Source organism: Xenopus tropicalis, chromosome 8 (genome assembly GCF_000004195.4).
Source record: "Xenopus tropicalis strain Nigerian chromosome 8, UCB_Xtro_10.0, whole genome shotgun sequence".
Lineage (NCBI taxonomy): Eukaryota > Metazoa > Chordata > Amphibia > Anura > Pipidae > Xenopus > Xenopus tropicalis.
Window position 1 is genome coordinate 76,898,697 of NC_030684.2, and position 26,505 is coordinate 76,925,201.

The window sequence follows — 26,505 nt, forward strand, 5'->3', positions numbered from 1 at the left end:
CTAGAATTGGCCCGTGTATGGGGACCTTTACAGGCTGACTTAAGAACCTCACCCTGCTGTGTGTGGTATCCTATTGTTTTACTTACCATAGCAGTTTTTCAGTATAGCAACTCAGTGCTGCTTCCCTTTTTCGATCTAATTGCACAGCAAAGCAAAAATATTGTCCTGGTTACAAAAACAAAAAAATCTTATTTCATATAAAACACTGTTTATGCATAGAAACTGGCAATACACTGACAAGCTCCAACAAAAAAGAAAAAAGGGTTTTGCTGATATCTGACCCTGCCTTAAAAAAACCCTAGTGTTAGAACATCAGCTTATAATTCTATGTCTTGTTGGTAGTTTTATCTACCAGAACCTTACCTTATATAACAAGACTCAGAGGTAAATGTGGCTTTGCAAGATTAGATAACATTTGCAAGTGGCATGAGATGTTCCGTGTGGACAGCATTTATGTTATAGAATGCTAACTGTTAAACTGCAGGGTGGAGATATTTTTACACAGAATAGTTGATGTTACAGTTCTATATTCTTTTATATATACCTATTCTATACCTGTGAATTAAAAATCCCAGAATCTCACCTACCTTGGGTTGCCTCTCAGGAGACACCTATGGGAGTCTTAGGCCGGTCCAAACTAACAATCTGTGGATGGGCTGCAGTAAGATGCCATAGACAGTCACTATTTAATGGACTGGTGTAGACCATTTGGGAAGCTGTATATTTGTAATACCAAGGCCTATTTTGAATCCTAGTCTAGACCTGGACTTAGGTGTTGTAACAGTGCCTGGTGGTCTAGCGGGGCAGCGGGGACGCCCGCCGCTCTCTAGGTGGGGACACCCGCCTCTTCATGCGAGCCAATGCACACGTCCTATTCTGGCGCACGGAAGTGCGTGTGCATCCTTTTAAACTGGCGCGACGCATGACGTCATTGCGCAGGCGCGAAATTCAAATATTTAAAGACGCCTGAGCATATTTTCATCGCCCAACTTCGGTTTAGCTTCCTGGTTCCTGATATTGTCTACTTTGATTGCCTTTTCGTGTTTTGACCCTTGCCTGACCTTGACTTCGCTGTTTGCTGCCAGTACTGACCATTCGCCTGTTTACTGATTACGCCTTTTGGATCTCAACTCTGTACCTTGTTGCCCGCACAGATTTGACCTCCATATTCGTCTCCTCTCCCTAACTTTGCGTTAACACTGGGTTCCCTCGCCTGCCCAGAACATTTGCCCTGGTTCTCTCACAATAAGTCCTGGCGGCACCCGAGTAGCGGACGGCTCCTCCCAAAGTGAAAGGTGGCTGTTATAGGCAGATGAGTGAGCTCTGACTGGGATCTTGGCTTTTGTTCTGGGTTTGGGATACCGTGAGTAATAGGCAGTCGGGCGATAAAAATATGATTAGGCACCTTTAAATATTTGAATTTCGCACCTGCGCGATGATGTCATGTATCGTGCCGGTTTAAAAGGATGCGTGCGCTTTTCCGTGCCCCAGAACAGGACGTGCGATCGCATCACAGCATGGACCTACAAGGAGCAGACCCGATCGCATTGCGTCTGCTGCTTGTCCTGTGTCTTCCCTGCTCCTTGCCCCCCCCCAGCGCCACCCATGCACTTCCTGTGCTGGAAGGACAACAGAGAGGACCCCTGCCTGCGATCCCTGAGACCTTCTAATGGTAAGTGCTCTTTATTTTCCTAATACATACATTTACACACAGTTTTTTTTTTTACACACAGTTTTTTTATTTTGCACACTCTAGCACTCTTTAGCACATTTTAGCATAATTATATACACACTTACACACTGTCACACAAATTTTAGATATGTACACACATGTATACACAATTTTTTTTTACGTATTTTTTTTACCCCTTTGTCTTTAGTTTTTTTCCCTAAAAAATGTATTTTGGCAGCGTGACTATCGGATAGCTATTCTAACCACTAATTACACTGTTGTGTGACTTCTTTTGTTGTTTCACAAATTTGCACAATTTTTGTGGTTTTATTGCATTTTTATCCCTGTATTAGTATTCCTAATCTGTTTTTTAGCATAGCTTTGCCATGTGGTACTTTGGTGTAGAAAAATAACTTAACTTATTTTGAATTTATCAGAATGTGTACTTTCCAAAAATATATGGTTTTCTGGGGCTCTCTGTAAAGTTTGGGGGTGTTACGGCACATAATACACTGACAGGGGGCTTTCTTTCCAGATTGGTACTTTGGTGTAGAAAGTCTTCTTTACCCATGTTGGATTTGTCAGAATGTGTACTTTCCAAAAATATATGGTTTTTAGGGGTCACCCTACATTTCTGCAGCTTCTACCCCTCATAAAACTGCCATGTGTTTATGAATTAGGTAAAGGTAAGCCATGAAATTAGTGTGCACAAGGTATATTTGGGGTCTCTAAGTGCCATGTGCTTTGATAAACCTATGTACAGTGGGCATCTGGTGTGTAGCCAAGGGGGCAGCCATTCAAGCTGGAAAAAAAGGAGAAAAGGCACAGGATACATAGATGATAATAGATAAACTCTGTAGAATATAATGGGGGTTTATCTGTTATCTGCTATGTAACCTGTGCATTTTCTCCTTTAAATGGCTGTCCCATGGCTACACAGCAGCTTATTTATATATACTATAGAAGTCTTTCTGGGGAAAACATACCAGTTGTACCAGTGCAGGGCAACAGTACATTATATTGTAATAAATAAGGCCTGCTACAAAGTTAATAAATTGTTTGGTTAGATCTTTTGTTCATGACAAAAGTTTGTACACAATATTGCACAATAAGTCAGCACTTGGTGTTGGGGGTTTTGCTAACATCTCTGGTATAAAAGGGAGCCACCACCATGTGTCAGTAGCTTCGCCTAGGACTCCTGAACGAGTGCTGGGACATTTGGATCATCACTTGGTTATCAGGAACCTGAAGGTCTTGTACCAAAGCCTGTGGGGCTCCCTGATTGTGCTGAATTGATGCAGAACTGGCTACGCTTGTAACTATAATCATACAAAGATATGGAAATCTATTTGATTCTATTATTACGTGTGTGTAAGTTATTGCTCACTAACAGAAGGTTTAATCAACCCCAGACACAGAGTCAAATCAACAGGATTAATGGTCATGCCATCTGCAGTCATAGTAAAAGAAGGAGACGGACCAGTTTGGATGGAAAGACCATGAGCTCTGTTTTAGCTAGTTTCAGCTGGAGGTAGTGCTGACACATCTAGTGGGAAATACCTTGAGGTAGACATGTATTTGTATTGAACAGTAGTTCCATGGAATACTGTAACTCAAAACCTGTGATTAAATACTGTGGTAGAAATACTGTTAGTATCAGGCATGGTTATTGGAGAGATTTCAAATACTCCGGGTAAATGATAAGTCACTAGTCATTAGTTTTCTATGTACAGTGGAACCCACCTGTAACTCTCCCACTGCACATTAATGGATGATATAAAGGTTTGTTTACACTGATATCAGCAGCCAAGAAACATTATTGTATATGCAGTTAATTTAGCATTCCCTTACAAATCTTAGTATAATCTACTCTATATTCTCCTTAAAATACTCCTTGAATTGATTAAAATTTATCAGCATTATATTTTTGAGAAGCTTCATTTTTCTGACATAGGTGAAAGCAAGCATTTTCCATGTCACACATGACTATGATTAATAACATCTATGATTAATGAGATCCTTTTCTATCTTTTTTAAAGGCAAACAGAGGAGCTTGAGTCAGATGATTCCTGGTACACAATTTGCAGTAATAACTAGAATATACCCTGTTCACTGCTAAACTACTAGTCCTAGTTCAGAGCATCATTTATTATTATGATGAGCATAGTACATACAATGATCTTCATCTTCAACGATGTTTATGTGTAATAGGGCTTATTTAATAATACAAGGTGCATGTGCCATAATGGTTGCTAACCTGCACCTGGCATTTGCATTTAGTGCCGGTGTAGAGCAGCTAAACTCTTATGCCTATGATGGTGCATTTGACATAAAGAGGCAATTGCTGCCCAAGGGTGGCCTGTACCTAACACCTCCCCCAAACAGGCATTTATACAGGGCTCTGGAGCACCGCTACACAGACAGACACAATTATTTTCCATTTTCAAAAAAATGGCAGTTTTTTGCACTTTGCACACTACCTTTCTTTGTTGCTGTATTGCCACAATCCATTGCACTGCATTGCAGCTACTCCCTTAAATAGAGCACTGCTTGCATTTGATAGCACTTTGTTCAAGAGTTGCAGTCACATAGAGGCGCATAGGTTTACCTTCTCCAACCACCTTACTTTTAGAGAGAAGTAGAGGATACAGACCACAACAGAGTCCCTTCATTAGAGCCCTATCTGTACAGGTACCTGATGCTGTGCGCCTTACGCTAGATTTTATATTCTGAGCAAGATGCAAATTGCAGATATTTCCTCGGACAGAAATGCTGCCTGATTGAGCACTAATAGACACACTCTTGCTTCCCTTTAGTGATCCTGCATTTATGCCCAGATAATTGGCTAATGTTTTGTGAACTGCCCCTTTAATTTCCTTCAGTAAATTTAGGACTGAATTTAGTGCTGGACACAGAAGAGCAGTGTGGGCCAAAGCAAAGTTTGTCGGGGTCCCCTTTTGTAATGGTTGTGAAATTTTTTTTTCCTGTCTGCAGAACAATAATTGGGGGCCTCTAGGACAGGGCAATTAGACTACTCCTATTTCTGTTAATTGCCCCACCACATGAGGGTCCCTAAAACTCAGCTCCAAAATATGGTTTACTTGATAGGGCATAGTATTAAAAACAAAGCTAATATTCCACCTTTAGTAATACATTCTAGTCCCAAGTACTGTTTTTTTGAGAAAAGAGGAAACATGGAGAACTCCTCCAGTGGCTATAGGACAGGTACTTTAAGTGATGCAGACACCTTTGGATTACAATTGGATTTCTTTTGAGCATGAAACATTACCCAATACCCTTTCCTACACTCATCAGTGCTCGTTGGCATAGAATTAACATTGGACATTTGAGACCATTTTTACCTAAACCAAAGGCACTGATGGGGATATGGCTTTTCTTTGTTCTTCTCCTATCTGTGCTACTCTAATAAACTCTATCTAAATTAATTTTTAAGAAAGTAAGAGAATAAGTGAAAAGGGATCTTATGCTACTACCAGGAGCATCTTCTTACTGAACAACGCAAAATAATTATCATTATTAATGAGCAAGATTTAATCTAATTTGAAAATGTGCCTGGCAAATATTTTCATGCCAGAAATGTGCTCAGTGTACTATGGAAATCACATATAGAATAAATGTACACCTCCAAACATGAATAAATACTTCCTTTACATGTAAATGTACTTGTCTCAGAGAGAACAGTTCTGATTAATGAAATATCTAACCTTATAGATCTTATGCTCATGGCTTAGATGTTGATGGTTTGGACAGAGAATACAGCTCTCTAAATGTTGACTATGAAGCACAACTGTTTGTCTTTCCATTACTCCAGAGAAGAGCAACATCACATTGTGATGCACATTAGAGGGGTCCTCCACTCAAAGTCTGTTTGCATAATAAAGGAATATTTAAATGTCCCCATACACGGGCCGATCCGCTCGCTTGGTGATGTCGCCAGTTATAACGACGGGTATAGGAGAAGTCGGTTGATGCGGTCGCCGATTCGACTAGATTTAATAACCTGCCCGATCGAGATCTGCCCGATTTCAAGCCCGTTATCGGTCGGGCAGGTACGTCGGTAGTGCCCATACACCGGCCAATTAGCTGCCGATTCGGTCTAAGGGACCAATATCGGCAGCCAGAATCGGCCCGTGTTTGGGGACCTTAATTTTAAGAAACTTTCCAACATATGTTCATTTTAAAAATGCAATCATTTGAAAGTCATTTTTAAACGTAATAGCAACTGAACAGAAGTATTTATTTATACTTTTGTAATCTCTTCACTCGTCCCTGCTTCTGACACTTGAAATATAGCAGAAGTCAGTTATATTTCAGGTCTATTAATGAGCAGGATTCTGCTACATTGTTTTAGGAATCAGGATAAGATATATATATATATATATATATATATATATATATTCAAAGTGAAGAAAGAGGACCGGCACTCCATATTCCATGAACAGTGAAAAGATAATCAAAAATATTATTATTATTTTCTTTCATTATTACATAAAAAAGTTTTGGCTGGTAAGTATCTATTTATCTATCCACTGATTTGCTAATTTATGTACTTTTTGTTCCGTTTAACTTGCGTTACAAAACCACATCCTTCTTAATAACTTGTGTAAATTCTGAGGCAATCTTTCTCTTGCTTCACTTTAACAGTATGATATTATAGCACATAGAATTGTTATTAAAGTCACATTTCAGGTTTGCTCTGCAAACATACAAGTTTTAAACTTTAAATGCCGGCTTGAAACAGAAGCAGACCAATAGGGGCATATGGTGCTCCCCTACAAAACATCTGCAATCCGCAGGGCATGTTTTAGCCTAAAGGTCTACGCAAGGGTAATAATAGCAGCCCACAACAAACCACAAATTAAAAGCCATTTCTGTTTTTAAGGTCTGTGGCTTACAAGAGGTTTTGACAGATAAAGGGCTCTTGGGGCAAACTTTTCAGTTTATCAAATTTATGAAAGGTAGTCTGCCAATGAGAAGGGAGTGAAGGCAGATAATGCCTACGTTTCCATGAGGCAAATGATTATTGATGCAAATCCAAGGGGTTATTTAAATCAATAGTTCTATATTAAGTCTGGCAACAACATTTTAATACCAAAAAAAACTTTTCTATCTGAGTAAGTGTGTTAGTCCCCATTATAACATACTAATGGTTAAATTAAAGGTAAACTGCTACTACATTTAAGAGCAAAAAAGATCTGTTTGGCCAGGTTGCCAAACAAAGCAAATCTTTGCCTTAGGAAAAGACTACATGGAAGGCCTCTTAAATCCATGAAACCATGCAAACTGAATTTGTCACTGTGCTGCCACTGTTATATAAGAGAACTCTAATGAGGTATTGTTATCTAGGAAAGCCTAATGAGATATTGGTCAGGGAGGGAGAGACTGCTGACGTGGCCAAGGGTGCTATCCACAGACACAGCACTCAGGCAGGGACTGATGTAAATGATGAAAAATTTCTGTAAGGGCTCTGGCACATGGGGAGATTAGTTGCCTGCGACAAAACTCCCCGGATTGCCATCCCACCGGCGAAAAAGTAAATCGCCGGTGGGATGGCACACGCGGCGGCGCGATTTCAGTGAAATCGCGCAAGTTGCCTTGAGAGATTCAGTGAAATCGCGCCGCCGCGTATGCCATCCCACCGCCGATTTACATTTTTGCCGGTGGGATGGCATTTGGGGGAGATTAGTCGCCCGAGACACAGGAGATTTGTCGTGGGCGACTAATCTCCCCGTGTGCCAGAGCCCTTAGGCTGGGTTTATTTATTAATTTATGGGGTTCCTTTATAAATATTGTAGATTTTCAAATGTACATTAGCAAATGTTTGCTTCTTCATTGTTCTACTTTCAGATGATTGGTTGCTATATGTTACTGTCCAGGTCCAGGTTGCTATATGTTACTGTCCAGGTCCACTACTACTGCGGTTTCCCGTCTTAAACCTTTCTGCCTGGCTGCCCCCTACATTTGGAATGCCCTCCCTGATTTCCTCTGGAGAGAATCCTCCCCCAGTCTTTTTAAAACTAAACTAAAGACTACCTTTTGGAGCACTCGCCCAGCACCTGATCTGGGAACTGGCACTTATATTGTAGTGTCACCCACTGTGACCTACAGCACTTATATTTGCCTACTTGTGTCTGTAAGTTACCCTCCCATATAGATTGTAAGCTCTACGGGGCAGGGACCTCCTTCCTCTTGTGTCCTCGACTCTTAACTTATTGCTGCTGTATTTATCTGTATTTATTATTATACTTTGTATTTATCTATTATCTTAACACCCTGTTTGTATTAATGTATTCTACTGTACAGCGCTGCGTACATAAGTAGCGCTTTATAAATAAAGATATACATACATACATACATACAAAACAAATGTAAAAAAAAAATGTTATCCAATTAATTAAGTAATCACTTATGACCTGTCAATCATTTGTATTGACCTGGATATAATGCTAATCCTCTCCTGACCTGGTTTTGCATCACTGACCGAGGTAGGTCAGTAGGGAAGGATTAGAGCTCTTGTTGGATAGATGAGCATTAGCAGATTTAAACACAAATCTATCTTGATTTACATCTGGATGCTCAGTCTTTATATATAAGTATGTTATATTAGGATTAATACATGTAAAAATGTTGATTTGAAGCCAAAGTGCAGGTTTTTGTAAAAACAAATGTTAGTATCAAATGACTTCTAGCTTTTGCCTAAACAATATCCCACCCAGTCTATGGTGTTGAATTGAACTTTAAAGAAATTAGTTTACGAGTTGGGTCTGGAAGCCATTTACAACAAGCAAAGGTTTTATGTATGAATATAAGCTGCTGTATAAAAATTGTATGCATAAATACATGTAAAGCCTGGCGTCTGTGGCCCTTAAATTAATAGAAAATGGGTTAAAAGTATTTAGGCACATAGTTACTTTCATGGAAATTGGTGGCCTTAGGCAGTTATGTGCACATACATAGGTATTTATTGTTTGCCCTTGGGGTGAGGAGCATATCAGCTCATTAATACAGTACTTGCCCCAAGGACCTGCATCCCATCAACATGATCCAGTCCTTTGGCCTAAGATCCGAACATTGGGATCAATCCGATATTGCCCACCTTGCCAAATGAGCAGATCTTTCCATGTATGGTCAGCTTAAATGAAGGATATCCCTTTTTACAATAAAGTAAGTACTATTCCATTGTGCTTTATCTTTAATAGGCATTAATATGATACCAAAAGTAAAGGCAATACTAATGTTTGATTTTACATCTTAAAACACATAACAGTTACATTGCCAGACAACAATACAGTGCTATACATTGCTGTATTAGTATTGCCAGTTATCTGCTGGCAGGAAGATGAAATCCAAGCTAATCTAGCCATTATGCTTGTAACTGCCATATTGGGTAAAAAATAATAATCCCTTTCTTGGTGGCAGGTACTGTTTTGGCTGTCATCTTAACCCTTTAAAACTAGATTTGTACGCATCCATGTAAATATGCATCTTGTTTATTGCTAATTTCTCGTGCAGGATGTTGGCTCAATATGTGTGTGGCAACGTTCCCTCAAATTTCTTTTTGGCCACAAGGGCACAATTAATCTTTTACTCTGTACACTGTGCGTGCGCAGAGAAGTGGGTGAATTCACTAATACTAAATTACTTGTTTTCCACCACGATTAGTTGTGGGTGCTGGCCTTATAATTTGTGTCCACAAGCCAAAAGCTTTAACCTAGAGGGAATGCTGGATTTTGGGGTTTAAAGGGATGAAATGGCAGCAATTGCTGTGTTGATACGGGGATATACAAACAGCAAATCATAAGAAAAAACACAGACAATTGAAGTGACACGCTGGAAGTAGGCAATGTATTGTTATTATAAGTATATGGATAAATATATGATTAATATTAGTGATGAATATGTGTACAGACTGGCACATGTAAGGTACATATTGTTTTATGAACTTACACAAATCCCCCGTTATTAACCTGCATGTCTGGCAATAAAATATTTTATACGTTAGTAACCTAATAAGCAGAGAGCATGATGCAGTGATGTTGGAGGTGTATGAATTAGTAGAAATTGTGGCACACAGTATAAATGAATGTATTGATCCCTGCTACTTCCGCCACATCCAATACCAGTGCAAACTGTGTTTTTCCAAAGCCACCAGGAAATAGATTCAGTAAATGAATGGATAATTCATCAATGTTATCCTCTGCTTACATTTGTCAGAGGCAGAATGGCTTGAATACAGATAAACCTTCACTCACACACCATTTAGCTTTAGGCTTCATTTTTGGAGTTTAAAGTTTTCTATTGCCCATACTTACTAATCAGAATATTACTAAAAATTATCGGCAAATCTAGATTTTCAAAAGAAATAAATGAATGTGTCCTAATATTTATAAAAAAAAGGAAACGTTTATATTAGTTCATTACAAGTAACCCACAGTATTGACCAAGTGAGACCTCTGCTACATGCACTGGACCATGTATGCTGTCTGTAGATATAGTTATGACTGGTTAGTTGTTATGGTTCCATCAATAATCACATTCAGGTTGGAAGCTGCTTCCTTCTTCAGATATCTCTCCAGGGTTAGCTGTTTCCTCTGTGCCTTTCAGAAAGGAACATTTTTGTACCGAACCTTTATCTTTCTTTCTGTCTCTTACGCTTGTTTTTAAGACCTTTTCTCCAAAATGTGTTCTGTGAATATCTTGAAGATTTTTTCCTTGTTCCTGAACAAATAAAGTCTTGAATCCACGTTTGGATCTGCCATTGAGGTCCTTGCCTTTCATGTCTTGATTAGAGACAGGTTTCTTGACTTGTATTTCTGTAGAGTTTTTGTTGGGTCCAGCTGGAGACAGACTGGGCACAGCACCACTAAAATCTCCAGTTCTGTTCTTGGAAGAGGGGACCCATATCAGGCCATAATACACAGCCAAAATAACAGCAGCCAGAGACACGCATAGAAAATATGCCACGACAGTCGCTAATCTCACCCACTGCTTGTTGTTAACCCCTGAAGCCTTTCCTTTCTTGTCCCCAGAACAATTTAGGTCCTGAGTCTGCATCCCAATGCCATCCATATCTCTTTGTGTCATGGTTTGCAAGCTGGAGAATATGCTTCTTTTAATGTTACAAACGATCTAGATGCACATCACTGCCTGCTTCACAAATGGGCATCATTATCCTTTCTTTGGCTGTTAGTGAAGCTTGTATCATCACAATAAATGGCAGAATACGTCTGAACCCACAATACAGCGGATTGTTAAAGAATGACTGATGATGTGGTACATCATGCTCATCCCACATGGCTCGATATTCCCAGGGTGAAGCTCATTTTTTCTGCAGTATTATCCTCACAGACACAACACGTTAGTGCTAAAAGACACCCCCAGCTACTGCTGTACTTGGACTAGTCTGGATGCCCCCTGGAGCAGGAGTGAGGATGGATTTTATATACGTCAGGAGAGATGAACTGTTTCCACATCATATTGCTGTTAGCAGCAGATGTGCTGATTAAAAGACCCGAATTCATCTGAGAGCAAGTGCAGAACGCATGATTTTATTTGATAATTTCATTAAGTATAGTACACATTTTGCCTTTGTGTGAGATCAGTATACATAGCTTATATTGACATTGAATAACAATCTATTTGGCATGGATGAAAAATAGGATTTGAAGTCTATTTAAAGAATATTCAGTGATTTTGTAGATATGATGAATAATGTGAAATTTCCACCGCCATTAGGTAACATTGCTCTTTAGAGGAAGCAAATATTAACCCATTATATACATCACTGTCACTTGGTCACTTTTTCCTACATGATTTGAAATCTTGATCCCATTAAACACATCCAAGGCATAATATTACCACTCCTACAGAGGAAGGAAGCATTCATTAATTATGTATGCCAGTAGTATTAAACCTATTAGCTCATGCCAGGCCTGTTCTCCAGCCTAAGTATTGCTGTGATTATTGCTGGGGAATATTTCCCTTTTGGACTGATGTTTAAACCATAAAACATTTCTATGTAGATGACATTATTCATACATGGATACAAATGCAGACAGAGCTTATTTTTCTAAAATTGTGGGCACCCAGTGGTGCTGGAGTGATGTTGTTTTAAAAAAATATCTGTAAAATGCACACTGTTTTTATTTTTGAATAAACTAAAAGTAAGGGGCCCAAAAGCAAAGCCTAAAAGATGGGGTCCAAACATGAGAAAATATACAATAAATGTGGGTTCTTTAACCATATACCGTTTACCTGTTGTTAAACTACAGCTCTCACCACACTGACAGATGCTGGATTTAGGTGTTCTGCTAGAGGTTGTCAATCAACAATAGCTGGCAGCAAGTTTTATTTTTACAGGTCTAAATATTATATATATAAAACTGTCTTTATACAGAATAAAATGTGCAGTTTTTATTTTTTAAAATAGTCCCCAGATCAGTAGAATCTAGTTTGAAAAGTTTCTGGAAAGTGATGGAAATTTTTGTCAAGTAACCTATTGGACAAACACTTGTAAGTAGGGATGCACTGAATTCACAATTTTAGGATCCAGCCAAACCCCCAAATCCTTTGCAAAGGTTTGGCCGAAGGGTGTGCTGGTGAGTGTGGATTGGCACTAAATGAAGGCAACACAAAGCCAGAAATTAGGAGAGACTGCTAAGATCCAGTACAGATCAATACCCAAATAGCCCAAGTCAGTGCCAGGAAAAAGAGATAGTAGATTCCCAGTAAAAGGGAAGTTGTATAATACATAAGCCTGTAACTGGGTGGGTCTAACTTCTGGTTAGAATAGTATTTATTGTGTAGTTGGTGATAGTATCATTATTTTCTTATTGTGGATTTATTGGGATTTATGTTATTTGTAAAAAAATATCTTTATAATATTAATCACTTAAAAATCATATTTGGTTTGTTAGTGTTTCTTTGGCATACCATTCTGCAGAACCTATATAGCTAAGTATTATGTAAGGCTAAAAACCTACAGGGTTCGTCTCACTGGTAAGAATGTATCGCAATTTAATAGGTAAAATTAATTTATTGGCAGACATTGTGCTTGATGATCTCACATATTTTCCTATAAAATGACCAAAATATATTAAAAATTGAGATTAGCTTAACATCATTAATGGCATTATGATGCCAAGCCAAGTAGTGCTTTATTTGAACTGGTTAAAGACAAAGTTAATTCCTGTAATATGAAAGAATACTCGGCCTGCTGAACTCTTCCTTGTTCAGAAATTGCACCACCAGAGACTAATTTTAAGCCCAGAAACCAAAGCTGATGTAGTTCTGCAATATCATCATTAAATCAAAAAGTACAGCATTATTGCCAAAGCATTCTTTAACAGAGTGACAAAGTGGTATCCACCATGCATTTCTATACCTCAGCCTCATACAATTTACAGAAATCTAGTTTGTACATTGGAATTACTAAAGTCAGGAAACATTCCAGTCTCAATTTCAGAGACTCAGAATCTCTCCAAATAACTTGTTGAGACTGGAATTTGTTAGAATTTATAAAGTGCTAATTAACTTTATATAACCATTAACCATGCTTAACCATATAACCCCTAGCTACTAACAGCTAAGGACAAGTTAAATATAACCCTGAATGAATGAGGAGTGACAGGTGGCATTTGGGGAAGGCTGATGATTTTGGTATCCTTGCAAGATAGAGGTTGAAATCATCCTTTCATACATTTATATATGAATATTTATATGTATGTCCAGTTAGTATTAGGTTTTATATGTAAAATTCTGTGTTAGAGATATTGTTTATGTTTTTTTATATAAATCACAGGATTGGGTCTTCCGAGCTCAGTACATTTGCCTGTCATAGGAATTTGCCTTCTGTAACAGAAATAGATAAGGGGAATCAGCATCCTTATAGGATATTGCTAGACTTTACTACATGACAAGTAGTGAGTCTATGGTGCAGTAACACCTCTTACATACAAGGTTGTGCTGATACATAGCCATGTCCATAGTAGGCAATCCCTGACAATATAATATCTATTACTGGCAAATGGGTGGGTTTAAGTGGAATATGATCTATGTTAAACCTGTATAAAGTGAAGCCTTACTTGTATTAGAGAGAAGTGAGGGTCGGAGAGAAGACACTCCCAGAAGGAACATCAAGACCTCAGTACCCTCCAACATCGGGTCATGTAAGATAATAGGCCAGGCACCTTAGAATAACTCAATTTATGTGCCAGTTAAGAATTGTACTTTGTTTCTTATATTCCATTTATGCCTAAAGGATTAAAAGACTCTTCCTGTATTAATACTCATGTTTATTTGTGGATTTTGAGGGTTCCCAAAGAGTACCCTCCCTTCATCAATCTTCCGGTAAATTTTATATAATATCATTATGGATTATTATTTTTTATAATAATTCATATTTTACAGATTCATTTTGTAGAGATATTCTTTAACATTGCCTCTGAACAACCAGATGATTCGCTGATTATTACCTTAAAGGTACCCTATGGCATCTTTCTAAAATGTATAGCTTTAACTATTAACTCAAAGTTTATTAGTACTAACAATTCTAAACTGTAGGTATAGTACAAGTTGGCGGAATGGAAAAGATGTTTATAAATATTTATGGTGTTTGCAAATATATAATACTAATAATGGGCTCCTGGAGCTCTGCAACTATACACAGATACAGCTTATTTGGGACTAAAGGAAAAAAAACTGAAGGCATGCTAATATTTTAGATATAGTTCCATGAACCAGTAATAAAAAAAGGAATCTGCAGAGCAAACACTGGCAGACCCAGAGATTCCTCGCCTCAATTATTTGTATTGGATTACATTACATTTATTTATAAAGCGCCAACATATTTTGCAGCGCTGTACAATAAGTGGGTTACATACATGGACATACAGAGTAACATATAAAGCAATCAATAACCGATACAAGAGGTGAAGAGGGCCCTACCCAAAAGAGCTTACAATCTAAGGAGAAAGGGTTGAGACACAAGGTGTGGGAATGGGCATGACCAGAGTTGTGAGAGGTGTGGCACAGGGTATTGCTAAACTAGATAAGGGTAAGCTTCTCTGAATAAATGTGTTTTTAGAGATCTCTTGAAGGCAGAGAGATTGGGAGAAAGTCTGATAGTTTGTGGGAGCGAATTCCAGAGAAGGGGGGCAGCCCTTGTAAAGTCTTGAATGCGAGCGTGTGAGGAGGGAATGAGAGAGGAGTTGAGGAGCAGGTCAGTAGAGGAGCGTAACAAGTGGGTTGGATGGTACCTAGAGATTAGTTCAGAGATGTAGGGTGGGGCAGAGTTATGCTTTAAATGTGAGGGTCATTAGTTTGAATTTTATCCTGGATGGTAGGGGAAGCCAGTGCAGGGATTGGCAGAGTGGCACGGCAGAGGAGGAGCGGTTGGAGAGGTGTATGAGCCTGGCAGCAGTATTCATTATGGACTGGAGAGGGGACAGTCTTTGGAGGGGAAGGCCAATTAATAGGGAGTTACAGTAGTCCAGGTGAGATATTATAAGAGAGTGAATAAGAATTTTGGCAGCATCTTGGGTGATAAATTTTCGGATTTTGGAGATATTTCTTAGGTGAAAGTGACATGATTTGATGAGTGATTGGATATGAGAAGTGAAGGACAGGGCAGAATCAAGGATAACCCCAAGGCACCGGGCCTGGGAAGATGGGGTGATGGTAGAATTGTTAACCGTTATAGATACCTCGGGAACAATGTGGGCGTTGGATGGGGGAAAGAGAACCAGTTCAGTTTTAGAGAGGTTTAATTTAAGGTAACGTTGGGACATCCAAGTGGAGATAGCGGACAGGCAGGAAGAGACGCGAGTTAGAAGCTCTGGGTTGAGATCAGGAGAGGAAAGATAGATCTGAGTATCGTCAGCATAGAGGTGGTACTGAAAGCCAAAAGAATTGATTAATTTGCCAAGTGAGGAGGTATAGAGAGAAAATAGTAAGGGGCCCAGGACAGAGCCTTGAGGAACCCCAACAGAAAGAGGCAAGGGAGAAGATGATTCACTATTGTAAGAGACACTGAAGGATCGATCTGAGAGATAAGATGAAAACCAGGATAAGCCAGTGTCACGAAGGCCAAGAAAGCGGAGAGTCTGGAGGAGAAGAGGGTGATCCACAGTGTCAAAAGCAGCAGAGAGATCGAGAAGTATTAGTAGTGAGTAGTGTTTTTTGGCTTTAGCCGATAGGAGGTCATTTGTTAGTTGGGCTAGAGCAGTTTCGGTGGAGTGTTGTTGTCTAAAACCAGATTGTAGGGGATCCAGGAGGTTATTGTCAGAGAGGAATAGCGTCAGTTGGTTGTATACTAGGCGCTCAAGCAGTTTGGAGATGAATGGGAGCAGAGAGATAGGTCGGAGGTTAGTAGGATTGGAGGGATCAAGGGAGGGTTTTTTCAGAATAGGGGTTACCAATGCATGTTTCAGTTGGGAGGGAAAGATTCCAGTAGAGAGCGAGAGATTGAACAGATGAGTTAAGGATTTGATAAGACAGGGGTTGGCAGTGAGTAGAAGTTTGGTAGGAATGGGATCAAGCAGGCAGGTAGTAAGGTGAGAGGAAGACAGACTTCCTCTTCAGTCACTGGGGAGAAGGAGCCAAGAAGAGACTGGGAAGCATGTAGGGAGGGAGGGGAATGGTTATGGGGATAAAGTTGTGCATTGTCACTTCGGATGGTGTCAATTTTATTTTTAAAATGCTCGGCAATAGCTTGAGCAGTGACTGAAGCACACGGAGGGCGGGAAGGAGGGGACAGCAGAGAGTTAAAGGTAGAGAAGAGTTGTGCAGGTTTTTTAGAGAGGGAGTTAATAAGTGCAGTGAAGTAGGTTTGTTTAGCTTGGCAGAGGGAGGTGTTGTAGGAGAGCAGAGCAGATTTGTAGCTGCAGAAATCTGACTCTGACCTTGATTTGTGCGAGCGGTGTTCAAGTGCACGTGGAGGGATTTGGTATGAGCAGTGTGCCAGGGTTGGAGTGGTTTGGGCCTCATGCATTTAGTCTTGGCAGGAGCAAGCTCATTAAGGGCAGTGGTGAGTGTGCTGTAGTAGACAGAGGTAGCCTGATTAGGACAAGAGACAGTTAGGATGTTAGAATGAAGAGAGTCAAAGGAAGAAGAGAGATGTGACGTGTTTAGGGATTGCAGGTCTCGGTATGTGTATGTTTGGGGGACAGCAGAGGGTGTAGAGGGAGTTAGAGAGAGTTGAAATGTGAGCAGATTGTGATCAGAGAGGGGGAAAGGGGAGTTAGTGAAGTTGGAGGCAGAAGAACATTTTGTAAATATAAGATCCAGGGAGTTTCCATTAGAGTGAGAGGGGGAGTCAGAGCACAGAGATAACCCAAAGGAGGATGTAGTGAAAGGAGTTTAGAGGCAGCAGGGGCATTAGGATTGTTAACAGGTATGTTAAAGTCACCTAGTACAATGGATGGGGAATCAGAGGAAAGGAAGTAAGGAAGCCAGGCAGAAAAGTTGTCAAAGAATTGTGAGGTCGGTCCAGGAGGTCGGTATATGACCGCAATGCGAAGTGAAACAGGGGAGAAGAGCCTAATAGAGTGAACCTCAAATGAGGAAAATGAAAGAGAAGAAGGAGGTGGAAGGACTTTAAATGAATAGCGGGGGGAGAGAAGGAGTCCTACCCCACCCCCTGCCCTGTTTCCAGGTCTGGGAGTGTGAGTAAGGTGTAGCCCCCCAAAGGACAGAGCAGCAGGTGAGGCAGTGTCAGTAGGGGAAAGCCAGGTCTCAGTTATTGCAAACAAGTTAAGTGATTTAGCGATGAAAAGGTAAAAAAAAAAGCAGATTCTTTATTTTGACTAAACATGGCACATAAGTTAAACACTCTATACAATTGTGACTTCAGTATGGATATCTTACATGTTTCACAGATATTACTCCTTCTACAAAAGCTAATATAACTGACAAGGCAAAGATAAGACCTCTCATCTGGTTCCAGTGTTTACAACATTAGCATGTAGGATGTTCCCAGCTGTGTGTGTCACCTAACTTTGCACATATCATCTTGTGCACGATAGGAATAAAGCTAAATGCAATGTATTTTGCTACCTCTTGTAACAGAGGGTAACAGGGTACTATATCTGGATGATCTCTTGTTTTAGCTAGTTAAAGGAACAGTAACACCAAAAATGGAAGTTTTTTTAAATCAATTAAAATATAATGTACTGTTGCCCTGCACTGGTAAAAGTTGTGTGTTTGCTACATTAAAGGAGAATGCAAGTCAAAATTTAAAAAGCATACTGCCCAATAGTCCTCCTATTGGTTAGTAAAAACGCCACACTTTTGGCTCACCTAATCAAATATTTACTCAGTCACACTTACTTCACTGTTTTCTTGAACAGGCAGCCATCTCTAAAAAGGTATTCTCCCTTCCTTTTCCTCCTTGCTTCATACTGCACATGTGTTTCATTCCCTCCCCCCCTCCCCTCTGCCAGATCCGCTTCTGATTGGCTGGTGGGCATGTGTAGCTCAGAACAGGAGACAGGATCAAGTTACACACATGCTCAGAGAATAGGAAGGCTGCCGCTGGCAGCCTACAGGAAGGGGAGAGAGATTTCAGTGATGTCACTGTAGTCTTCACACTGCTGTAGGCTGCCAGCACCATATCTCAGAAGCAAGCAGGGATCTGGGAATTTAGATATATAGTAAGTACTTAAAAAGAATGCCTTTAGACTTACTTTTAATTTATATTAACCTTTCATTGTCCTTTAACGCTACTATAGTTTATATAAATAAGCTGCTGTGTGGCCATGGGGGCAACCATTTAAACTGGAAAAATGGAGAAAAGGCACAGGTTACATAGCAGATAACAGATAACCTCTCTAGCATACAATAGTGTTTTATCTGTTATCTGCTATGTGCCTGTGCCTTTTCTTCTTTGAATGGCTGCCCCCATGGCTACAGAGCAACTTTGTTTATATAAGTTTCTGGGTAAAACACCCCAGCTGTACCAGTGCAGGGCAGCAGTACATTATATTCTAATTACTTTTATACACTTTCATTTTTTGGCATTACTGTTCCTTTAAGGAGAGTCTTTGAATGGGCTTCACGAAGTCCTGCCTGACTGGTAAGTCATGAGCTTTGTAACAGTGAAAAGAGTCCCTCAAGACACATTCTCTGCACTGCCCCATCCTTCCCTGTGGCAACACGGCACCAGGAAGCATTGCGTAGTCCCTTGCCGAAGTATGCACACACTGAGAGGAACTGCAAACTCAGAAGAGAGCCAATACACTGCTATTGCTGTAAAGCACCTGCACTTTTGGCTTTTACACATAACATACAAGAGAAAATGGAACCGATGTAAGGGTTGAACAAATGCAGAATTGTGTCTGACAACAATTAAAAGACTTTTTGTTCCATTTATGGGTCATCTAAATTTCCCCTTGTTTTGAATATTACTCATCTTAAATAATAGTGTTCTGTTTTTAATGAATAATAAAAGGGAATGTTCAGCCCCTGTGCAAATTGACAGGAATTTAGCTTAATATTTGTAACCAGGTCCCACAAACAAATAAGTTATCCAAACATTATGGTTGTGTTTAATGTAATTATTCATTTTGACCACTTGGTAGGAAGTAGTGTTGTGATATTTAAGCCTGAAGCTGGCAAAACCAGGATTTCACAACATCTTGTTTCACAATTAAGATCACAGAACTTAGTTATTCTTAGTCATTTTTTTCAGCATAATTTTTTAAGTTCAGAATAGAATAACAAATAGTCATAGCCATGAATGGGCTACATCCCTCTACTGACAGTTTGGCCCATTCTTCTTTTGCAAACTGCTCCAGTTCTCCCATTAAAAAGTTGCCTTCTCTCAAATTAAATTTTCATATCTCTCTGAAATGGAATTTCGATTCGGACTCATTGCTGGTCACTTCAGAACAGTGCAACACTTTGTCTTCCATCTGTGATTCAAGTTATTCACCTGCTGGAACACCCATGATCTGTAGTGGAAACCCAGCTTTCTCATGGTGGGTTCAGTAATGAGCTCCAAAATGCCTTGGTATATCCTGATTTCCTGTTTTCACAACTCACAGCATCCAGTTTCAGAGACAGAAAAGTGACCCCAAGACATTAATATTCATTCATCATGACCATTTTTTTTTCTCTGTAAACAAACATGTTTTGCTTTACCAAGAAGCTAAAATACTGTCTCATCGATTTAAAGGACAGTCTCCCAGAGTAAAAAATTGGGTTGATAAGTTGTGTTTTGGTGAACTCCAGTCTGGCTTTCTTACATTTACGTTTCAGCAGCTTACCATAGAGCCCTATTTCATTAAGTTGCCAATGGATAATGTGAGCTAAAAATGTTGTACATTGTATCTAAAGGTCAGCTGAAGCTGCCTGGAAGTTTATCAAGATTCTTTCATCACAATTACTGTATAAGTAATGTATCAGTGTTTGCAGATGACACAGAATTCTGCAGCTCACTCAATTCTATCCAGGATGTGGCATCATTGCAGCAGGATCTTGACAAACTGGCAATCTGAGCGGCTAAATGGCAGATGAGATTTAATGTGGATAAATGTAAGGTCATGCGCCTGGGATGTAAAAATATGCAAGCCACTTATACCCTTAATGGGACTGCACTAGGCAAATCATAATGGAGAAGGACCTTGGAGTCAGGCAGCAGCTGCAAGGGCAAACAATGTTTTGAGCTGTATTAAAAGAGGTATAGATTCACGGGAGGAGGGGGTTATTCTTCCCCTTTACAGAGCGCTGGTAAGGCCCCATCTAGAATATGCTGTTCAGTTTTGGTCTCCAGTGCTCAAACGGGACATGATTGAGTTAGAGAGGGTCCAGAGAAGGGCAACTAAGCTGGTAAAGGGTATGGAAAGTCTCAGTTATGAAGAAAGACTGGCCAAGTTGGGTCTGTTTACACTGGAGAAGAGGCGCTTAAGAGGTGACATGATAACTATGTATAAATATATAAGGGGATCATATAATAACCTTTCTAATGTTTTATTTACCAGTAGGTCCTTCCAACGGACACGAGGGCACCCACTCCGTTTAGAAGAAGGGAGGTTCCATTTAAATATTCGGAAAGGATTTATTACTGTGAGAGCTGTGAAGTTGTGTAATTCCCTCCCCGAATCAGTCGTACTGGCTGATACATTATATAGCTTCAAGAAGGGGTTGGATAGGTTTTTAGCAAGTGAGAGAATACAGGGTTATGGGCGATAGCTCTTAGTTGATCCAGGGACTGGTCCGATTGCCATCTTAGAGTCAGAAAGGAATTTCCAATGGGGTTTTTTGCCTTCCTCTGGATCAACTAGAAGTTAGGCAGGTTATATATAGGCATTATGGTTGAACTTGATGGACATGTGTCTTTTTTCAACAAAACTTACTATGTAATTCAAGTAAATACTTCTCTGCAATCTTTGATCATTTGCTATGCCATGAGCTTCAAAATTCTTAATATTGTGGTGGACACAAAAATATCTCTGTCTCTGTAGATAAACATGTAGGCTTGAGATTGCCCATGTCCAATGTCCTGTCTCATCTAGTCATACAGTACTCTGCTTTTCTCTTTTCTTTGTGTTCATTGTGGGGCACAAACAGTTGATGCTTCTTATTTTGCTGGTTCCTTATACCATGGGTAAGTTAACTTCACAATCAAATTTTAGCTATTAGAAGAAATAAAGTGCCTCGCATTTTGTCAAGTCCATTTTAGGATTTTTAAGATTTTGTAATGCTTTTTTATGTTGTATTTTTTATTGAACACTTGTATCAGAAACGAACAAACTTTATGTGACTTTTTTAGACTGACGCCAGGTTATGAGGTAATCATTGTTTTCTATTTCACACATTTTCAGGGGGAAGTTTATCACATCATTGTTTTCTATTTCACCCAGTTTCCAGTAAAGGTAAACATGTTATTGTTTTTCCAAGAATAAGCACCAATGCACCTAATATGGGCGCCGGAGCACTTCCTGTTAAAATAAGGATTAATGGAAATGAACGGGCATTTAAATTTCACAAATTTCTCGGCTCGAAAAAATCATGATTTTAGGACAATAAACTTGACATTTAATAAATGCAAGAATGATTGTATTTTATTCGAAAAAAATACCAAGTTGAGTTTATTCAAGTTTTAAGACCAGAAAAATTCTAGTTTTAGTAAATCTGCCCCTTAATGTACTGGTACTTGTGGATGCCTTGTGAGAATTTACTGAAACACAGCATTACTCTTCCTCCCAGTGCAAGAAATTATAGAAATGTCCCTACTTTTCCACAGTGCCTATGTACATAGGGAAAGAAATTTGGTAATTTTCATTCTATTAGTAGTACTAAATCACTTTTTTTAAAACAAGCTTTATATTTTGGGGATATATTGTACTGTCTACTCAACCAGTGTTAATCTCATATTGGAACAGGCAATTACTATACAGAATCTGTAAGATATATATATATATATATATATATATATATATATATATATATATATATATATATGCTGCATTACCATCATGTTGCTGCACAAGCAGTTACTTCATTAGGCCTATGCACCCATTGTGTGATCTCTGCAGGAGTGAAATAGAAGAAGGAGAAAACCCCAAAACCCAGTGTGTTCCATAAGCAGCAGCAAAAGTTCAGATCAAACGCATGCATTAGAAAGAAAGCATTCCATTTATCACAAAGAACTTAAATTTACATCTCAAGGTAAAAATGATGAAAAGAGAATCTGAAGGGCTTTAAGAAAGGTAAAATATATGTTGACACTGAGATATGCGAACAAACTCTGTCTCCACCCTTTGATAAATATGTTTGAAAAAAATCCTATACATCCTATTAGAAACCTGGAGAGTTCCCATCTGATGTGCTGTGGTGATCTCTATTTTAAATTTATGATAAATATGCCCCTTTGTTATACAGTTCTTCAAGTGTCATCAAAGCCCTCTTCCACCATGTTTTTGAGTTTGTCTGTAACTAGGAGTTTTTATTGGTGCATAGAAAGATGAAGGTTTTGTGAAGTGCAGATTTGATCTTAAGATGGCCATACACACTAAGATCCCCATGCTTGGCGACCTCGCACATCTTCTCCTGATATCCCCACCTGTGGATGGGCGATATCGGGCTAAAAAAATGTTCCAGCATAGGGATAAAACTAACACAGCGCCTAACACAGGGCTAAAAAAATGTTCCAGCATAGGGATAAAACTAACACAGCGCCGCCATCTTGCTCGCCCTCTTAACTTTACCAGCATCCATCTTCAGACCTACAATTTAAAGAAGGGTGCCTGGGAAAGATAAGTCAGATTGTGCTTCAATACTGCATTTGTTTTATCCCCAAACCTATAGCACAGGGTATGGTCTTGGAGATGCTAATTTATATCTACATTTTTGGTCTCCTCTCTTTTAGGTACTGGATCTATTTGGCTCTTTTGCGTGATCTATAGATTAAATAGATGCACAGCCTGTGTGTCACTAGCCTTAAGCAGATTGTTTTTAACTTGGTAAGAATTAATGTGGGATATTGTATGCCTAGTAGTGCTTTTTCAGTGCTAACTAGGCCTTGGAAAGCCTATGTATGTGCTTAGTATTTGCTACGTTGGCAAAGTAATACTGACCGCAAGTATAATTGTTCATTTATTCTAAATAGCTGGGTGTTTGTCGATATAGCAGGCAGATGATGAGTGGAAATAACCAACTTGAAAAACCTTTGTGAGGCTAATCACTTATTTACCACTATAAATTGCTGCAAATGATGATATAAGACATGATTAGACATTTATGGGAATATGAACTTGAGACAATGTTATGTGCAGTATCACCCTATTGTTCATATTGGATATATATTAAAGGGACCATTAACTACACATACATTTGGCAAAGAGCTCATTGCCAACTATACACAAGTAGTGATTGGTACCACATGGATCTTATACTGGATATAGATACTTATCTAGATCCTGTTTGAAGATCTATATCAATGCTAGGAGTGATACAGGAATTTATTTAGTGAGTGGACTGTTATGGAAGTTAAACTTGTCTTTTTGCTCTGTCTATGTTATTGCTTTAATTGTTAAATAATCATTTCCATTGTTGAAATGCAAACACTGAGATCCAAACTGAAAATTTACTTGCCAGTCATTTGCTCTGTCTCAAAGAAGCTGGGTTACCTACTAGGACATTGAGATGAAGGCTGGAGAAGCCTCATAGTGTGTGCAGAGGGGCAGCAAGAAGCGCACTGCTCAATTCTCTAAACTTCCCACGCAATATGATAACTATTTACATTAATAGTATTACAACCCATATAAAATATAGCAGCAATAAATTTAATTGCTAATGTTTTTGGAAGCAAAACACATCACAATGCCAATGTTTTGTGGACAACTGAGGATTTCAATTTCAATAAAATATTGTAATCCAGCATTTTAATGCAAAATACTACATTTAAAAAGTGCAATATCACAATTTATACTGTCCTCCTGCTGGAGTAAATTATACACATTTGTATTGATTCAGTGATAAGCGCTGGGCTAACTGCTAAACAGACTTGTGTTCTTGCCTAGCTGTTTACAAACTGATTCTTGTGGGTTTAATGATAATAAAATGAGGATGGCATGGAACCCCTGGGCAGGCTGGAGGCCATTAAAATACCCTGGACGTCTCTATCTAACTCACAGATCCTCATCTAAGGCAGCCTAGCTCTGATTGACATTAATACTTAAAAATAGATTGCCACTTAGGTTCAGTTATGTATATGCTGGTATATAATAACACAGTTGCTTAATTTGTCTACACCAAGGCTGAAAAAATAAAAAGTTATTTTGAGAAATTTATCGTTTTTGTTAAAACTGGTTTAGCAGAAATCTACATAACGTATTCAACACTTTATTACAAAAACGAGATGATTTAAATCAAGGCTATTCATGCTTAACTTTAAAATCCTATGCCTGGAAGGAAGTAGAATTAAATATATTCCCTTATGCGACAAGAAAAAAATACCATATCCTTTTAAAAATGATAAAACACACATTTTCAGTAATAAATAAAATATTTGGTTGGATGACAGCATCCCTTTGAATGAAGTTCTGGATATTGCCTCATTTATCAAAATGTCTCTATAGAAAAAATTTAGACCTATGTACTTTTAACTCAGCAAGTACTAGTAAGTACCCAGTTCATTGTGAATTCAATGTTTTTTGGGGGGTTTTTTTAAAGCTAGCAGCAATATTATCTATTTCATCTATTTATTTCATGTGTAACACTTATATCAAGAAAACTATTACTGCTGGGTGTATTCTGAAAGTCTTGAAAATGTTTACTGATCTGACAATTTCAGTCCCTCCTAGGTGGGAAATAATTCATTTTCACATAATGTGTATTCTATTTTAATGCATGCAAAAAATGTATTTTCCCACCATATAAAAGCTGACTGAACACTGTATTTATTGCAGTACTGTATTTATCCACCTGTCATTTCTAGGAAAGACTTTGCAAAGTCTATGTGTAGTTAAGGTATTCTTTGTTGCTAAATCACCAGCCGTTCTTTAGGCTACCATTCAGTGTCACGAAAATACATATCATCTGTAGTGCAAAACAGCCCTAGCTTAAACTAGTCTGGAAAATGTTTTGTTTCTGAAAAATAAAAAAAGAAAATGGATGGAGATTAAACAAAACACAAAAAACTATTGATATACAGAAATCTATAAACACATGAGTTTTCTAATAAAGTCACCCACAGCATTTCAACTTTTTTGAGTAAAAAATGACAAAATACAATAAAGGGAAACATATGCTCATAAGTAAATAATTTGTGAAAATCTCACCCGTAGTATAGATGGGCCCAGGTGCTCATGCCCCAGACCTTCAGCTTAAGGGAGCCATCATGGATAAATCAAAAATATAAAGAAAAGGCAGGCACTCCGGTATACATACATTTTTAGATTAAACATTTATTAAGATACCACACAAAAATTTCTAGGAAATATATTGTTCTAACACATGTGCTTTTCATTTTGATTTGTTTTAACATTTCTGATCTGTCATCTAATTAACTTTGACATGCTATGATTGGTTAATTACATTTGTAAAGCCATTGGCTCTCTTTGCTTTAAATACCTCCTGTATGTAACTTTTCATTCAGGCTATGATTAAGTACCGCATGGTACGAAACGCTTAAGGCTATCTGCAATATGTGTTAGTATAATAAACTTTTTGTGATTTTACTTCAACTTTTCATGAACAACTGCTACTTATTTACTTCAATACCGGAGTGCCTGCCTTTTCTCTATATTTTTGAACTTTTTTGAGTAACCTTAACTAAATATGAGAAACACATAATTTGAAGTGCTGAGCTACCCCACTACAGTTCCAGAAATGCTGCTGCCCACAGAAATAAGTAAATTTCCCAAGGCATTTATTAAGCCATTTCCAAATAAAAACTTGAGGAGATTGCCTTGTTTTTGGCTATTCCTGCATGTCTTCTCCCCTAGTTCAATATCTATAATAATTCTAAACTCCACTGTACTAAGTGCAGTACAAGTTATTGAGCTTCAAAGTGACATCAAGAAATGATGGGAAGCAGAAAGCCACATTTTCTTTAAGTGCAATAGCTGTGTAGTTGAGGCAATCCCAGTGCTGACAAGGAAAACAAACATTCAGTTGTAGTCAATGATGTGCAGGTTGACTTGTAGAACATATGATGATTATGTTGGTCAGGATGAAGCTGGAGTTGCAATATCCTGCTGAAAATGGAAGAACAGAGGAATTATATCACCCATAAAACCAAAGAAAAACAAATGTTTTTATACTTTTCAATTAAATACCATTTTAGCACAATTAATGTGCTACTTAGACAT

The 26,505-nt window shown here is 38.6% G+C and overlaps 2 protein-coding genes across 4 annotated transcripts in view; both read right to left on the reverse strand.

Moving 5' to 3' along the window:
* Window positions 1-8,867: 8,867 nt before the first annotated feature.
* Window positions 8,868-11,077, reverse strand: inafm1 (InaF motif containing 1). Its single transcript, XM_012969742.2, has one exon. It carries the CDS (start codon window positions 10,775-10,777, stop codon window positions 10,217-10,219), a length of 561 nt encoding a protein of 186 aa, XP_012825196.1. The 5' UTR covers window positions 10,778-11,077; the 3' UTR covers window positions 8,868-10,216.
* A 12,878-nt stretch (window positions 11,078-23,955) lies between these two features.
* The window catches only part of ccdc9 (coiled-coil domain containing 9), a 36,191-nt gene continuing 33,641 nt past the window's right edge, over window positions 23,956-26,505 (reverse strand). For 2 of the 3 annotated variants that reach the window (XM_031890836.1, XM_031890837.1), the window contains exon 15: window positions 23,956-26,391. In XM_031890836.1, coding sequence (XP_031746696.1) covers window positions 26,362-26,391 — 30 coding nt within the window. In that variant the 3' untranslated portion in view covers window positions 23,956-26,361. The remainder of the gene's footprint in view (window positions 26,392-26,505) is intronic. The other variant, XM_031890838.1, reaches the window with a different exon arrangement.

What these genes read in the sequence shown, in the direction of transcription:
- inafm1 (XM_012969742.2), bottom strand. Translation starts at nt 10,777, where the DNA reads ATGACACAAAGAGATATGGATGGCATTGGGATGCAGACTCAGGACCTA.